The 18,509-nt window shown below is 36.4% G+C and overlaps 2 protein-coding genes and 1 pseudogene across 3 annotated transcripts in view; 2 read left to right on the top strand and 1 right to left on the bottom strand.

Moving 5' to 3' along the window:
- The window catches only part of LOC136676576 (uncharacterized), a 310,723-nt pseudogene that overhangs the window by 100,336 nt on the left and 191,878 nt on the right, over positions 1-18,509 (top strand).
- LOC136677485 (uncharacterized) lies at positions 4,677-13,325 on the bottom strand. 2 transcript variants are annotated; one of them, XM_066655044.1, is made up of 6 exons: positions 13,171-13,325; positions 7,175-7,242; positions 6,368-6,667; positions 5,971-6,261; positions 5,586-5,621; positions 4,677-5,443 (listed from the first exon to the last, which is right to left on the bottom strand). In XM_066655044.1, the coding sequence occupies exons 2-6, from the start codon at positions 7,236-7,238 to the stop codon at positions 5,232-5,234; spliced, it is 903 nt and encodes a 300-aa protein (XP_066511141.1). In that variant the 5' UTR covers positions 7,239-7,242; positions 13,171-13,325; the 3' UTR covers positions 4,677-5,231. The 2 variants fall into 2 exon arrangements, with proteins under 2 accessions (XP_066511141.1, XP_066511142.1); XM_066655045.1 differs by lacking the exon at positions 5,586-5,621.
- Positions 14,995-18,509, top strand: part of LOC136676763 (uncharacterized) — a 31,403-nt gene continuing 27,888 nt past the window's right edge. The window contains exons 1-5 of the mRNA XM_066653977.1: positions 14,995-15,128; positions 15,402-15,436; positions 15,981-16,106; positions 16,814-16,923; positions 17,063-18,208. The gene's annotated coding sequence lies outside the window, so the exon portion shown is untranslated. The remainder of the gene's footprint in view (positions 15,129-15,401; positions 15,437-15,980; positions 16,107-16,813; positions 16,924-17,062; positions 18,209-18,509) is intronic.

Genomic DNA, 18,509 nt, shown 5'->3' on the forward strand with positions numbered 1-18,509 from the left:
CAGTGATTGCTTGTGATTGTTGTGTAACCTCCCTCCGTATGATATACATATCTAAAATCAGTTGTAGTCAACAGAGATACATCTGACCAACATACTACAACCTTTACTTTAGTAAAATATATTTCTGTTAAATTTTAATACATTTTTTATTTAAATGAATCAATAATGTAATAGATTCATATGATATGCAGATCTGAAATCACTTGTAAAATACAGAGACACATCTGAAGAAACAGCACAACCTTCGGTTTGTTAAAATACTGAAATGCATTTTAATGAAAGTTCTTAATGTAAGAAATTGCTATTGTGAGACATCGGTATAGCATACAGATCCAAAATCTATTGTTGTGTACAGCAACATATCTGGCAAGCAGACTACAACTTTTGGTTTGATTAAAAATAATTTCAGAATTTTAATAAATTATTAAAGAATTTAGATCTCTCAAATTTAGCACTTCATGATTTACTCAACTCAGATGGGGTGAACATTTTTGTGTCATGAAATATCATGAAAAAGTTGATTTATTTCAGTAATTCCATTCAAAAAGTGAAACTTGTATATTTTCAGCCGGGCCTCATTCTGCAAAAGTGTGGCTTTGTAGACACAGTGTATGTGCTTGACTGACCTGCCTGCATCCAGATCTGTCTCCTATTGAAAATGTATGGCACATCATAAAGAGGAGAATCAGGCAATGGTGACCACAGACTGTTGTAGTTAAAGAAAATTTGTTTGACCCAGTGTGAAGCAGGCATCAATTTAAAAAATGTGTTTATATTTAACAAATACAAATAAATATGTCATTGAAAACACTGAAAATATTTGTCCTTTGGTTGTTAAATAAATGTTAGATTAATCAACAAATTAATGAGATTTTAACTGCATTTTATGCAAGTGTCCTAACTATTCTGAATATGAGGTTTGTCTAAACCTGCAAACAGGAACGACGTTTATTTTAATGTAAATGTAATACAACAATTTTTGCATTTGTGAATTTGTTACAGCGTATCAGTGAGTTTTTAAGGTCAGCATTCAAAGGACATAAATTGCTGCTTTGACTACAATAGCACAAATTTGGACACAATCATAATAATATCACTCTCTTAGATCTCACATACTTAGAAATGATGATAGTATTTTAGAATTGCTATGGGTATGTAATTTCTGTTCTACTGATCTACTTTTAAATTGATCAGTAGAACAGAAATGGCCAGAAACTAGATTGACCGGTGAAAGACAAAAAATATATTTCTGCTGAAAATAAATGTCAATCAGACTTTATATTATAAACTATACATAGTATACCACTGGGGTTAAAAAGCTTGAAAATTTGTGAGTGGTTTGACTATATTTTCTCTCTTATAAAGAACACACTAGTTTTGGCGGCTATGCAATTACTTTGTTAAAACCCACTGACAATGCACCTGCTATCTGCTATGACTCTATTGCTGGCTATTCCACTTTTCCCGTCCTTGATTGCCCCCACATGAAACCAGATCCCCTGTTCAACTCACTGTGTGTTAGTTATACGGCTGATGAACTACGTAAATATAGGTATTCTCACTGTCTTTCCAAACATTCTGCTGTTGCTGCCTGCAGAGCTGGTATACTCAACCAGCGACGCTATCTTCACCGTGGCTCAAGGCTGAATCGCAATAAATCTGTACACTATACCAATGGAAGTAACATTTGCTCTTTCTGGACTCTGTCTCGCTCACCTTCTTATTCTACAAAATGTTTTTCTAATCTGTCTAATTTACGCCCTCTTACCCCTGTTCCCTCTAGTTCCTCGTTTGCCCTCCTTAATGTCCACTCACTCACTAACAAATCTTATCTGTTGCAAGAATTAATATTGGACAATTCACTTGATGTCCTTTTCCTAACAGAAACATGGCAACAACCAGGTGATTACTATTCTCTCAACCAAGCAACCCCACCCAACTTTAATTATGTGCAAAAACCACGTTCCTCAGGCCGTGGGGGCGGTCTGGCAGTGATCTTTAAAAACAATCTCTGAATTACTGAACTTGTTTTCTCATCACCATCATCTTTTGAGTATCTTGCAGTCAAAACACCTGGCTCTATTACTGCACTCCTCATCTATCGCCTGCCCAAATCCAATTCATCCTTTTAGTATTAAACATATTAAGGGGCATGTTTTACACCTATTTCCACAAGTTTACACAGATGCTTTGGTCAAAATACCACAAGGATGAAACAACAGCTGATTTCTTTCCCTGTCAAAACAGCTCTGCATTGTGTATCTGTAACAGCCTGGATTTAAGAATGAGCTTCTGTGTACTTTGATCTCAAGGTGCCCAGCAGTGAAGCATAATGTGCAGAAATGTTATTTTAAGTCCCTTTTGCTTGGTATTTAACATATATTATAATTGCTCTTATCTCTCCATGATGACTATGTATTGGACCAATTAAGTGGGCTTTCGAGTAAGCATCTGTGAATGTGGTCAGATATTGGGACTAATCATTTTCACATGAGAAAAATGTTGATTTACATTATTTAAATGAGGTACAATTGATAAATGTGCATGTTGTGATTGATCACTAAATACCATCTTTTTATATAGTCCTTAATTTCCAATATTGCCTACCACAGATTGGAATGCTTGTACAATAATGAAATAAAATCACACAAATAGTATATAATAATCAATTTATTACAGTCACTGGATGAATTTATCGCAATATTCAATAATATCTTTCATTGGCTTAAGTTTACTGGTATCTTAAGTCCATTTTAAATTTTTTACTTGTAAGATTTTACTCTACATCGTACACTGTCAGTCCTTACACCTTTCAGTCATCTCTATCCCTTAATTTATATAAAATACAAAATGTAGTTTACACCTTTAATTTATGCTTAGGCATCTTCTATAAATGTTTTGGAAATGTCTTGCTTACCTTTTCAGGAGAAAATTAGCCCGGTCTGGATGTGTTTTGTAGTGTTACTCTTTCTAAGCTGCCTCCATCTTTCAAAAGCCAATTTTCTCTCGTTTTAATGTATTTGGTCAAAGAGATTTTTAGAAAGGCACTGGGGCTTTTTAGGTCCAGTAAAAGCTATCATCTCTGTTTGCCTGGTCACTTAATGACTGAAGGACACCATGTCTGTTTAATTAGTGTGTGTTTACCTGGCAATGCGGTGGTTTTGAACTGCAATATGATTGGCCAGATGGAGGGATCTCAGGCTAAAAGACCAATAGAACTTGTCTGTATCGATTATATCGATTATTTTTATTCTGTTATGTCCTCACAGTGTGTTCATGTACTGTCCCTTTAAAACCAGGCTACCAAACTGTAGTCACATGATTCTGCCCCTATCTGCCACATGCCAAATGCAAAGGACAACCAAGCGACTTGAGCAGTTAGTACCAAAGAAAACCAGTGTCTGTGGTTTGGACGTGCTGTGTTTTGACTATAATTAAGATGACACGGAACAAAAAGAAGTGAAATGTAAATGCTGAGAAAAAATAGTTTCAGTGACCAAAGCACAATCACACACAACAAATATTAACAGCACTCAAAAAGCAAGAGAGGAACAAGCTCCCAGCAACATTAGACAAAAAAATATCCCAGCTTTAATACTGGATTTACAGAACATGACTAATATGACTGTACAACAGACAGGGAGCTCAGGCACTGGATATTTACTCAGTAATCCATGACATGCTATCAGACATATTTAGTAGTTTTTAAACACCAAAAAAGGGTGATTTTATTTTATTTTCCAGTGAAAGATGCTGTTACATCAAAGCACAGATATCAGTAATATATATAATGGTCATAAATAAGAGGATTGCCAGCAGTAAGTATTATCTCACTGCTGCATATGAGAAAATTAATAATAATACTTATTGTTATTACTAACAACAATATTAAATCATTGTTTTCGAGGAGAATATGGTGATACAATGCAGGAGTAAAATATATGAATAAAATAATAGGTTAAATACCTAGGGCCAGCAAGGTCCCTCAGTTCTTTTCTTATTGGACATGGTCAGGCTTAATTTATTTGACTCAACAGAGAAATGTTTCTTTGTGCAATTGCTCTTTTAATCATTTACTGAGCAGAAGATATTTTAATAAAAGGTTTATTCAACATAAATCCTTTTCTTGGTTTAAATAAAGACGTAAATTGGATTCCATTCATTTTGATTATTTAGATTATATAATGATCAGGGTTTATATAATGAGGTTTGTTATGTGGTATTGAGCTATTTAGTGCTACTTGAGAAGGTTCTGGCTGAAAATGTTCTCTCTTATTTTCAGCTTGACTTTAAAATGAAATGAAGTCAATGATTTGATTTCATTGATATTTGCTACAGGATATGAGATTCCCTGTCGACTCCAGAAATCCTGGAGTTGCATCACTACTGATTTCCCAGGCAGTAAAATCCTTTGGATGGCAACAGATTTGCCATTACAGATTTATGTATAGGCAGAAGTGGCAGAAGTACACAAGTCTCTTACATACTAGAAGCACTAATAATTTAGTCAAAGACTACAAGTAAAAGTATGACATATGTTTTTATTCAAACGGATGTATAAAATACATGATCCTATAAAAAAACAAAAGTGGTTAGAAAATCTTGGAAATAATTTCACGCACATTTACACAGGGTACACACACACACACTAATGCATATTTACAACACACGCCCCTTTACACCCTTACACATATTCACATATACACACACACTCATACATATATTTACAAACACATACACACTCTCAAAACACATACATTTACACCCTTACACATACACACACACACGCATACATATATTTACACATATATACACATTTTCTCACTCACACACACACATATATTCACACTCATACATCTGTGGCAACACACACACTTACATACATTTACACACACCCCTTTACACCCTTACACATATTCACATACACACACACACACTCATACATATATTTACACATATATACACACATCATCTCACACAAACACATATATTCACACTCATACATCTGTGGCAACACACACACATATTTACACCCTTACACATATACACACACGCACACTCATACATATATTTACACATATATACACATTTTCTCACTCACACACACACACACACACACACTCATACATCTGTGGCAACACACACACATACATTTACACACACACACACACACACAAAAGTTAACACTTAAGAGAAAGAAAGTATAGAATAAGAAAAGATGTGATCCTTGGTTAAACCTGTTCATGGATCTTTTCTTTGTCCTCTGAAATTCCATGTCCATTCTTCAGGAAACCATTTGGTTTCTTATCTGTTTCATATGTCATCTTGAGCTTTTTAATTTTTATATTCTGCCACACCACCACAGCTATGAGCGGCAATATAACTAAAACCACCAACAACACTGGCAGAGCCACATCAGAACCGCATACACACTGTTGTTTTTCTGTACACAAACACACAAAAAAGAAACACACAATCATGTAACACTTAGTTCCAGGAATATGTAGGAAATATTTTGAAAGCGCAGTTTTTTTAATGGATTTGTAAATCAGTAGATGAGTATCTCAGTAAACTGTATCACATACCATGTTGAGTACTGGTGCAAATTTTAGAGAATTCACCTAAAAAAGACATCACAAATACAATAAATTACAAGATCCAAGACTGAAAAAAAGTATTATTTACTGCAGCAACTATTGGAATTTCAGAGCCTAAATAGTTTCTTTTACCACAGTACCCCAGACTATAGTGCCTCCTAAACGATTAGTATGAGGAGCACAAGAAGTTTACTAAATTTCTTTTTTTATTTTTGCCAGTTTCTGAGATACTCTTCTGCATTTAAAAAACTATAAAACCAACTTGTACGTCTAACAAACAGGAATAAAGACGATGAATGTGAAAGGAATGTGTTTAGTAATACTTTACAGAGCCTGAATAAGAATGTATTATATAAAGATTATTATATCTTACCTTGGACGGTCACACTGTAAATGTGAATGATCTCATTGTTGTGGGTGTCCATTATGGTGTAAATTCCACTATCAGAGATAGACATTTCTCTGAGTTCAAATGCAGATGTTAGTAAAGCTCTCTCTCTATAATTGGGTTTGCACTGCAATGTGCGACCATCTATCGAACAGATTTGTCCCATGGATGGTCCAACTTCATCCGTGCCATTATAAATCACCTCCACTGCCTCAGGAATGTCCAATTTCAACATCAGAGACTCATTGGTCTTTATCTGAACTGAGGTATGCAGTGCTGCAGAAAAAAAGTCACAGTGAGAATCTTGTTTGATTGTAAATAAATGATAAAACAAGTATTGGTAAATCAGTCGGTGACAGTGAGTTAATAACGTAACACTTACGCTCAATCTGAAGGTTCACATCACAGAGGTCTTTACTGTCACAGACACATGTGTAAAGGCCTCTCTTATTGAAATCAGCTTTAAAGATGTTGAGAGAGAGATCTCTTCCTAAATACTGATCATGTGACATATGGTATCCTTCTTTTAGAGATCTGCATGTTGTCTGACTACACTCAGCCAGAACATCATCTGGTTTATGGTACACAGTCCATCTGACCACACCTGAACATCTCTCAGAGCAAGGGAGAGTTGCGTTGTCATGGAGCTTCACTTTTACCGAGGGAACAGCCGATTCAGCCACTGAAATAGAGATTGAGACAGAAGGTATTGTGAGACATCGGCAATGTCTCCTAAACGTCTCCTGGCAATATTATAACTTTTTAATTTTTAATTTAGCACTATAAGGCAATTTGATTCTTCATTACATTTAAGTGGCACATCATAGAAAAGGTCAAATTAATAACTAGTTACTTGCATGAAGAGTGTTTGCTACATTTTGGTGGTAGAAAATACTAACTGCTACATTAAATAAGTCCCAGCAGGTCAACAAACCCCAAAGTTTAGACAGGTAAACAATGAATTAGTAAACTAGTGATATGCTTTATGATCATTGTACAATGCATTGAATGCAATGCAATGAAATTTGACCTCTGCGTTTAACTCATCCATAGCAGAGAACAACCACACTCACACACACACACTAGTGATCAGAGGCAGTGAAAACAGGGGGCAGCCGTACTCTGCGCCTGGGTGAGTTTTGGGGGTTAGGTTAAGAAGAGCATAAAGACATTAATGTGCATGACTTACCAGTGATTAGTGCGGTGAAGAGTAAGAACAGGAAATTCTGATAACTGCTGCAGGATTTCATCATTCAACTACAGAGGGAAAAATATTAGGAAGGGAAACAAAAACAAAGATGAGTCAAATAAACGAAAGAAGGTCAAAAGGTAAAATTTTCAACAGGTAACTTTCTTCTAGGACTGCAACAAATGATCATTTTTATAATTGACTAATTTGTTGATTGTTTGTTTGTTTATTTATTTATTTATTTATTCATTCATTCATTAAATGCAAAGGCAAATTTATAACAAAATTAAGGAAAAATGTAGATGTTATCAGTGTTATGTTATCAGTATTAACACTATTGTGAAAATGAGCTTAAAAGTAATGATTAAGGACAAAAAAAGGAGCAGAAAGCTTCTAAAAAATGAATGAATAAATAAATAAATATCAGACACCAATTATTTTTTTATGAGCCAAATAATAACAGGAAAAATTTAATATTCTAACACTCTGTCACGCCCTCGTCTCGTCACCTCTGTTTTCCCCAGTTATGTGCTCTTTTTAGCACATGGCTATGTTTTGTTTATGTCCTTGTCTCCGCCCTTGTCCCGCCTTTGTTCCGCCTCCTCGTTATCTGTCCAGGTGTGTCTCGTTGGTGTCAGCATTTAAGCCCTCTTGTCTCACGTCCTGTTTGTCGTACATTTCACATTTCTCCTTTCTCTAGTTGGTCGTGTTATATAGTCTGTCCGTCTGTCTCCACAGTTTCCCCGTTTCTTTTCCTTTGTCGTTGTTTCGCTTTTCGTCCGTCTGTCCCGTTTACCCTGTCTAGTTACCCTTGTTTAATTTAGCCTGCTTGGCTCCCTGTTTGTTTTCGTTCTGTTTAAGTCTCGTTGTTTTGTTATACTCCTATATTAAACCCTGTGTTTTAGCGAGTGCGCCCGCCTCCGTCAGTCCGCCAAGTGATCCGTGACACACTCACTTTTGTCTGTAATTTTGGTAAGTTTTCTTTCAAACCCCTTTATTGTCCTCCTACAGTAACATCTCACTTCCTAATTTTGTGTCAATTTATACTATTTTTAGCGGTGGCTCGTTCGCCTGAGGCCACGTTTGTGGATCAGGCTGCATTTGTATTTGGATCGGGTGAAATGCGAGAGGAAAGTCTCAAAATCCAAAAACCCGCAAGAGGAAATGAACAAATGCACCTCACGTGAGAGACTTGATCCACAAATGTAGACTCTACAATTTACAAATAAATTTTAAATTTGAGACTTCGACTTTACAAATATTTGCAATGTAAATATATTTTCGCATAACACATGTATTTATGAATGTAATTGTATTTGTACAAATTGCAGACCGTGAGACATAGATTGGGATATATCATCATCATCATCATCATCATCATCATCTTCTTTGCTGCTTAATCCATTTCAGGGTCGTGGTGGCAACAGGGCGAGTAAAAAAGCCCAGACATCTCTGTCCCTCGCAACCTCCACCAGCTCCTCTTGGGGGATACCAAGGCGTTCCCAGGCCAGCCAGGAGATATAATCCCTCCAGCGTGTCCTGGGTCTACCCCAGGGCCTCTTTCCAGTTGGATGTGCCTGGTATACCTCCAGTGGGAGGCATCCAGGAGGCATCCTTATCAGATGCCCAAACCACGTCAAATGATTCCTCTCAACGTGAAGAAGCAGCGACTCCAACATCCTCCCTAATCACTGAGCTCCTCACCCAATCACAGAGAGTATGCCCTGGAACCCGTCAGAAAATGCTGATTTTGGCTGATTGTATCCGCGACCGCTTCACACTCGGCTGCAAACTGCTCAAGTGAACACTGGAGGCCACCATGTGAGGAAGCTGGTGAGAATTTTCAGTCCCACTTTATATTAATTAGTCTAAATAACTGTGTAATTACTCATGAACAACATATGCAACAACAAAGTAACTACTAATGAGTTAGTACCTGTTACAGAGGGATTACAGTAGTAAAGCTTGTGTAATTACAAGTGTATGAACTTCAGTTTTGCCTTTTGTAATTTCTTCATTACTTCAAGATTGGGGATCTTCATAATTGTAACAGCATATTCTCTATGTAATTACACACATGTAATAACATGTGTAATTACATTTGTAATCACACTGGAACAAGGTTTTTTTTGTTACAGAAGCCTTTTCTGGCAGGTATGTATTAACTTACATTAAGACATTCAACTGGATTTGCCATAGTTTAACATTTAGCTAATATTTATATAATTGTTGAGACATTGTAAGCAGGTTCAGCTTTATACCATTCTGTAACCTTTATGAAATTATTACACAGTACCTACACAACTACACAGGAATTGTCCACTTTTTTTAAAGTGTAACTTTTACATAATTACTGATGAATAACTGTTGTAACATGGTAACCTAATCATATATTATATCTTTCTGTAAATACACAGTACTTACATTATCAACTACACATGAACTGTTCACTAATTCAGTGTAAGTTTTACACAATTACTCTGTAATAATGAATCATTAACTATCTTAATCATTAATTATCTCATTGTAACAGATATACTATTACTGCAGAAATGCACAACACAATGAGAGTTATTTAGTACATGTATCCTAATAGTGATAGGAAATTTTCAACACATTCATCATTTTATCAGTGAATTATACTTATTTAGACAGGAATTATGAATCAATCGGCAAAGCACTATATATAACAGAACAAATTAATTCAAATGTATCTTTCCAGCTTGAAAATGTATGAAGCATATTTAATGCTTTGTGTTCGCCAACTATGAAGATCCACTTGTGTAATTACAAAAGGCAAAAACTAAGTTGATACACATATGTAACTACATAAGCTGTACTACTGTAATCCATCTGTAACAGGTACTAATTCATCAGTAGTTACATTGTTGTTGCATATGTTATTCATGTGAAACTATACAGTTATTAGAGACACTTAATATAAAGTGGATCCAGAAATTCTTACAGAGAGCAGATGCGGTTTCAGAAAAGCAAAATGGTGAGAAATTAAGTTTTGTGCTGGCACACACTGTAGAAGTGCAGTACACATAGCAGAACAGCGGTACACAAAGCAGGACAGTGGCTCCTGTGCAAGTTCACACAGTAGAACTGCGGTAAACAGCAGAACAGTGGTTCCTGTTCCGGTACACACAGTAGAACCGTGGTACGCACATCAGAACAGTGGTACAAACAGCAGGACAGTGGCTCATGTGCCAGTACACACAGTAGAGCCGTGGTACACACATCAGAACAGTGGTACAAATAGCAGAACCGTGGTACATACAGTAGAACAGTGGTACAAACAGCAGGACAGTGGCTCATGTGCCAGTACACACAGTAGAACCGTGGTACACACATCAGAACAGTGGTACAAATAGCAGAACCGTGGTACATACAGTAGAACAGTGGTACAAACAGCAGGACAGTGGCTCCTGTTCCGGTACACACAGTAGAACCGTGGTACACACATCAGAACAGTGGTACAAACAGCAGGACAGTGGCTCATGTGCCAGTACGCACAGCAGAACAGTGGTACGCACAGCAGAACAGTGGTACGCACAGCAGAACAGTGGTACAAATAGCAGAACAGTGGTACAAATAGCAGAACAGTGGTACAAATAGCAGAACCGTGGTACATACAGTAGAACCGTGGTTCACACAGCAGGCCAGTAGCTCCTGTGCAAGTACACACAGTAGAACAGTGGTACACACAGCAGAACAGTGGCTCCTGTTCCGGTACACACAATAGAACCACGGTACACACAGCAGAACCGTGGTACACACAGCAGAACAGTGGCTCCTGTGTTGGTAAACACTGCAGGACCGTGGCTCCTGCTGCGGAATACACAGCAGAACAGTGGCTCCTGTGACGGTACACTCTGCAGTTAATTAAACCATTTTAAACCAAATTAAAGCAAACTAAGTATTTTCCTTAAAATTACACCTTCAAAATCATTGTGATGCTATTTTACTATTAGAGGATCTTTAATAATGAATGATTATGTCATGCAGTAACATTTGGGAGGGACCTGTCCATTGAAGAACAGGATGAAAAGGGGCAAACAGTATGCAGAGCAACATATAGACTGCAGTCTGTAATTGTAGAAAATAGTGCTGCACTATGGTCGGTGAAGCTGAGAGAATGGACATAAATATGGTCATAATATTATGATATGACTGTGTAGTATATAGATGTAATTGAAGCAGCTCTGGCTGACACTGTGTTTTAATATTAATCAGATCAGGTACTGTGCTGCAATGTGATATCGATTTACCAAAAATAAATAAATCAATAATCTAAAATATAAAAAAATCTACTATAAATATATTTTGTATAAAACTGCTTTTTTAAAATATATTTATAACCAACAAATGTCTACATGTATAACCAGATTTCCAGACTCACAATTTTCCCATTCAGAATAACATTTGTTTATGTAAGATAATTTAGTCTTTCAGAAGATAAATCTTTGAAGTTTTTCCAGATTTCTTATAAACTCAGTACTCCTGCCCTTCAGCTTGCAGCAAAGTATACTTGAGTATGATAGATTATAAACATATAAAGGTTTTGGCACAGAGCATTAATGTAGATTCATGTATTTTCCCCAGACGTTCTTCAGTCTCCATATAGGCCTGCTATTTTTACTGTAATCAATATTTTGTAAATTTAGCTCCCAAACATTTTACACATTCCCAATGCTGAGTAACATAAAAATCACAACACTTTAACACACAAACACATCTCCAAGGTTTAATTAAGGTAAAAAACACAAACAAAATGCTGTTATATTGTGTACTGGCACAGGAGCTGCTGCTCTGCAGTGTGTACCGCTGTTCTGCAGTTCTACAGTATGTAATAATGTTCTGCACTGTGCATCGCGGTTCTGCAGTGTGTACCACTGTTCTGCAGTTTGTACTGGTGTTCTGCAGTGTGTACCGTCACAGGAGCCGTTGTGCCATACTTCCAGCATTAGTGTGATGGGCCAAAAGGGGACTGCTGGGGGCGAACACAAGTCACTCAATGGACTACATGACCACAGATGCTGGTGCCATCAGCAAATAGTCATTCAGTACTCTGGTGGAGGGTTTCTTGGGGCCAAGATGATGATGATGGGGTGTTTAAAATAGGAGGAGACTTCACATGGCTCTAGAGTTTGTTTTAATTTATGCATGAAATTGCACATAATCTATATTAATGTGATTAATAAAAATTACATGTTAATTTGTACTTCATTTCCCATCCTTGGCAGTGTATTGCCCACTTTAGTGTTAAAGTAATATATTTGGTGTTTAACAGGCTTTTTACTAGATGCACAACTGTGCCCCTACCACTGACTGGCAAACAGAGGTGTGCAGATGTGCCCCTTTCATTTCTGTATGTTGCCCAGTACAAGAAGTAAGTAGGAAGGCCTTTGTCCCAAAGGCAGCAAAAGTCAGAGTGCATCTTTTTCTAAAATTTTTACTTTGACTTAGCAACATTTCAGGTACCAGCATGTTCCTGATAATAGAAAATAAGGAGGCGATAGATGTACACAACAACACCAAGTAAACTGGGCGAAATTCACAGAACATCAGCAAGCTATAACCGTTTTTGTCATAAACATTTAGTGAATAGCAAACTCTGGGGCATACACAGAGACCTGAGGATGAGACTTTAACGTTACTAGATAACGATTTATAAGCTCTATCAATATGCCAAAAACAGACTCAACTCAGAAATTTTACAAACAGTGCAAAATCACTGATACCAAAGCTTTTTTACCCGACTGACTGTCTCATGTCTCAAGTCTCATGTCAGTGCGTTTGGGGCACTGACATGAGACAGAATGTAAAGTAGGAAGTTTAACGTAGGAACGGGAATTCCGATTAATATAAAAAGCTAACTTCATCCTAGAACCACAAATCTGGAAGAGACAAGGTGCTATTTTTCGCACTCGCATTTAAAGTTTGCACCTGGTTAAATGCCATGCCCAAACAAGCTGAAAGTTTAAACATACCTTAAACGTTTTCCAGTCGTTTAAGCGTCTATAGAATCCAGCTTCAGTGTGGTTTAACCTCTTTTCCCGCTTCGCTCCTCTTTCTGAACCTGGTTTGAAAGTATATACCTGATTTTATTATCAAGAGTCAAGTCAAGTCTGTTTTTGTGCGACAGTAAAGTAGCAACCTGAAGACAGCAACACTAGCGATCGGATTCCCACGGCAACCGGAAGTAAATTTTTCAAAATAAAAGACTCTGGGGTTTAATACTTTTAAATGTGTAATTATTCAAATAAATATTTAACTTCATAAACTGTTCTAAAGCATTTCATAATTTTGTATGAAACAAGCTACTATGTAAGAATCTCACACCGTATAAATGTGAGATTACACGTATAGGAGTCTCTCACACAAACTATGTCCATCCTTTTTCATTGTGAATGAATTACACCATATGGTGTGTCACACATATAGTGTGAGAAACTCCTACATGTGCAGTGACACTTGTTTGATATAAAACTGCATGTTTTCAAAAAGAGGAGGGTCTGGAGAGTTCATTTCACTATGGGTTTGTGTTGACACAATGTATAAATGTATTTAAGGTGTATAAATGTATATAAAGGCATTGTTTAGGCAGTATTACAGTAAAACTTTGTCCATTCTTCATTGATGTGAATGTAATTGGCCGCAATGTGTGTGGTGCCCATACTATCGTATATATGAATATATGTTTGGCATAAAACTATGAAGATACTTAGAACATTTTATAATATAAATATTTAAATCCATGTATATTATCCCTTCTGTATTTTTATCTTTCTGTATACTCCCCCTTGTCCTAAGTGTAAAAAAAAACCTTCCTGAATTAAGAATAAAAATAATAATAATAATATAATAATAAAATAAGTAATAGAAACATGCAGAAAAATTTCTGAATTGATTTTATTAATCCATTTCCCACATCCGCACGGATTGCAAACAAGATAGATATGTGTGTGTGTGTGTGTGTGTGTGTGTGTGTGTGTGTGTGTGTGTGTATTATAAATAATTATATTTTTGCACCACGTGAACTGCTTTAATGTACTTTTATGTATATATATATATATATATATATATATATATATATATATACACACACACATACATATATACACTATAGTATGTATACTTGGTAAAGGATTTCAGGTAAAAAAAAAATCATTAAATCATTTTTAATCATTTTAATTTTGAAATGGAAATACGGTAGAAATGCAAAAAAAAGCTATTTCCGGTGACATATTGTTGATTATGGTTGCTGACCCATTCACTGGTTAGTGTACTATTTAGTGTACTGTTGGCCATTTTGTAGTGTTGTTTGAATTCTCAGTGAGCGATTTGATTCCCTATATATGCTATTACACTAGATTATTACCCACAATGCACCGTAAATCAAGTGAACAACCGGTGTATACTTCTTACGGACTAATATCCGACAATACATATCGGTTTAATGATAAAAACCTTTCCAGTTTGTCTGTCTTGTGGTACAGCGAAATGAGTGTTCCATGATATTCTGGCTCAGGATTAATTTTATTCTGTCATATAACGCTTTGCACAACAGGGGTCACTAGTGAGAACGATTCAATGAGGCTTCGGGTAATGAACCTTTGGGCTGGAAACCCCCTTTTTGTCGCTCGCTGCTTCCCTATTTAGTATTATACATAGCACAATCTATATAGGGATCAGTGAACGAGTGATCATTTCAGACACAGCCAGTGATAGCGCTAGGTGACGACATATGAACGCGACTAGGACATAATGTGCATTACTAGAGTATGACGTGTTTTTGTGGGTGTGCTTTTGAGCGGGGCTTTTTGGCAGGAAGGAGCATTGTAAGGGTCAACACTCATATGCAGTTAGAACCCGCGCATTTGAAGAGAAGAGACTGAGAGGAGTGTGTGGTTCATTACAACGGGCAACTCGATTACGAACAATAAAGGTTAAAATGTCATTTTCTGAGTTCACGTGGGTTTTAGGGTTTGTACTTTTGTTTAATGCTGCGATATTGCCGCTTAAACACATTCAGTATTGAAACACCTGGATAGTCCGTCTCGTGTTTCATATTAGTACAGTTTATAGTGGCTATATACTATATTCAGTATATCCAAACACCTGGATAGTCTTCCTGTTATTTCAGGAAATATTTATATATGCATACATATTTCTTTTTTCTTTTATTCTTTATTTCTCTGCTTTTGTATTTTATTAACAGTGGTGTCATGGCAGAGGAAACCATTGTTAATTTAGGTGAGTTGTCTATCTTGTCTATGTAAGTCTAGTACAGTTTCTCTTAACTCTCCTCCTAGTGCCCCACAGCCCTTCAATATTTCATGTCTTTTGTGCACCATACCTGGCCCAGCTTATTGATTGATTACAGAGTCTTTCATGATTTGTATCACCCCCCGAAAATGAACCCAGTTTCACATGCGTGCCAAATTTCAGCTCTGACACTGCCAGCTTTTCACATGGGTTAATGCTTGTCAGTGCTCTGTGGCATGTCAAATGCTAAATGATGTCTTTAAAAATTCAAGAGACTTTGGAAAAGTTTTTTTCCTAACCATTGGCATCTCATAACCATAATGGTGGGAAAAAACTAATGCTTCATTATATAGCCCTATTTTTCAGAAATTCTGCAGACAGTAACATTTTAATGCAGTCAACTTTTTGGTGGGTAAGATTCAGTATTGCTGTCTTTGGCCAAGGCAACAAACTTCTTATGAGACAGGAACTGTACAATTATTTTCACCATTTTTTTTCTCACAAAAAATGACAAATGTTTATGATTTCACAGATTGGCTTCCAGCATGTTTAAAGTTCTCAAAGTCTGACAACCGCATTTCTGGTTTTGTAACAACAAAACATGAACTGGATACAGTTTTGGAGTGCCATAAACGAGCAACAATGACTTCAATATCTGGTAGGAGCAATCTGGTACAATAATGCTAAACATTTTGTTAACCCTTTAACATTATATGAATTTATATGTAAATGTGACCCAAAATATTATGAGATCTTCATTGAAGTTGTAACAATATATGAAGGGAACCCAATAAAAGAAAGAATACAATTATATAGTAATTCAATAATTTATTATACAAATGTATCCAACATCAAATGTCTTTGTGAGCAAAAGTATTTGAACCTTCACTCTAAACCCAGGATAATCAGTTTAAAAAGTTAATTAAGTACATTACAATTCATCACAGGTCTAATGACAAGAAAAAAAAGAAAAACGTACACATAAAGTTCTTTGGAAGGTGGAAGATATTTCTGAGAACATCCCATTAATAGAGACGAATTGATTGATTTACTGCTGTCATTGTTGTAAAGGAAGTAACTGAATGAAATCAAAAGAAGTAAGTTATTGTACTTTTCTGTATTTGCCTGCGTTGAGTTAGCCAAATGTCATTCATCTTTCTTTTCCTATTTTTGTTTTGTCTTGAAGATTAATTATTATTTTTTAATAAGTTGAGGATAAGGTCAAGCTGATAACTGACAAATTGCATAATTTTGGTTAGTAATACCTAGTGGGATGCCTGATGATCTATGAACTCTGGTGAGCATTTCAAGCACCATCCTCAGCAAAGATAACATTGTGTGTTTTGTGTTTGTGTGTTGGATCAGCTTTGTGCAGGTGTCGAACATGCCTATACTGGCAAGAGGAAAAGAGTCCACATTCAGACAACCAAAAAAGTTAATTGTCCAGCAAAGCTTTTTATTCGCTAAATTACAAGGTATAAATTTGCTTTCATTTGTAGGATGCTGTTTTAATTGTAAAGTGAGGATGCTAAATTTATTCATTTATTTTTTTAATTTGCTAGGATGGTAGTGTTATAATGGAATGCAAAAATAAATTGCTTTGGTGTGTTATAGATATGATGACTTTGCTGTGCCAGAGGGAGCCAGCAGAGCCAGGAAACAAATGGCTTTGGACAAACTTTTAGAATCTCTCAAAAAACAAGAAAAACTCAGTACATCTGAGATTATCCACTTGAGCCTGCCTCTGAGCAAAGCACCCAAGACCCATCATATCTCATTTGAAAGTGGTTTCTCAAGGAATATACACCCCTTAGTGCGTGACAAAATATATGAATATGTTTCACTAAGAATAACAACAGTACCTTGTTTATGAGCATCTCATAAAAGTCCTGAAACAATTTGTAAAAACTGAGCTCTGCACTTTATTCAACCTCATGCACATGACCAGTCCTACTGGATAATGCTGGATAGGACAGCTGGATAATGGTTGCCTAGTGAAATCCTTTGAGCAGGACCCCAGGCTCCCAGAGGAGAGTTTTCCAAGCACACCAGAATCCACAGATGAGACTTACAACTTAAGTAAAGAACCTGTTCCTGCAAAAACTGTACGAAATACATTCTTATTTGTGCATCAGACTACAGAACAGTAGAGACTTCTGCAGCGATATGGGGAAACGATCCTTCTGGATGCAACCTACAAAACAAGCAAATAAGCCTTACCCCTTTTTTTTGGTGGTTGTGAGAACAAATGTTGGCTATAAACCTGTAGCAGAATTTATTTGTGAAAGTGAAACGACTGAAGCCATCTCTGAGTCACTCTGCATTTTGCACCAGCGGAATATGGAATGGAACCCCAAATACTTAATGCTGGATTATTCTGAGCAAGAATACCAGGCACTCCAATTAGTTTTTCCTAATGCAAAAAAATATCTTTGTGCTTTCCATCGGGAGCAGGCCTGGATTCGGTGGACGAGAGAAAGTGAGACCTTTTTGTTATTTTGTAAGTTTATCTTTTTATAGAATAAATATTCAGTTAGCATATTGACAGTGTTGGTGATTTGGAATTTTATTACTCCAGGCAAGAACAATATGTCAGCTCATGAAAGAAGTGAACTGCTCAGCCACCTCCGTAGTGTGGTGACTGCTTGTAATGAAGAAGCATGTGCTAGGGAGATTCAGAAGTTGAAGGACAGTTATCTGTATAAGACTAATGCTGCAGTGAGACACTACGTAGAGAGAAGCTGGCTTGGCATAAAGGAGGTAATGTTTTTTCAAAGAGAATTAGTTCAGTAACTTCCCTTAATGTCATATATTTTATGGAGTGTTGACCAAACAATGTCATTGTTCGAGTTACTAGACCTAATGTACATTAAGAGTTTGAATGTCCGTGTGATCTTGCTAGTTTCTCCTAGATAACTGAGATCAGATGAAGAGATTTTAGCCAATTGTCCTGCTGCTCAGCTATTTCTACTGAGAAAAAGACACTTCTGAGGTTTAGTAGAAAATCCCAGTGAAGTGTCTTTTTTACTTTTTTGTCTCTTTTGTATCTCATGTTTCATTT

The sequence above is a fragment of the Hoplias malabaricus genome, chromosome X2 (genome assembly GCF_029633855.1).
Source record: "Hoplias malabaricus isolate fHopMal1 chromosome X2, fHopMal1.hap1, whole genome shotgun sequence".
Taxonomy (NCBI): Eukaryota; Metazoa; Chordata; class Actinopteri; order Characiformes; family Erythrinidae; genus Hoplias; species Hoplias malabaricus.

Bases quoted from the DNA above. Each gene is read 5' to 3' on its own strand.
- LOC136677485 (XM_066655044.1), bottom strand. From the start codon at position 7,238: ATGATGAAATCCTGCAGCAGTTATCAGAATTTCCTGTTCTTACTCTTC. The intron at 5,622-5,970 runs GTAAGATATAAT...TGTCTTTTTTAG, and splicing joins TTACAGTGTGACCGTCCAAG to GTGAATTCTCTAAAATTTGC. The intron at 5,444-5,585 runs GTATGTGATACA...GTTTGTGTACAG, and splicing joins TTGCACCAGTACTCAACATG to AAAAACAACAGTGTGTATGC.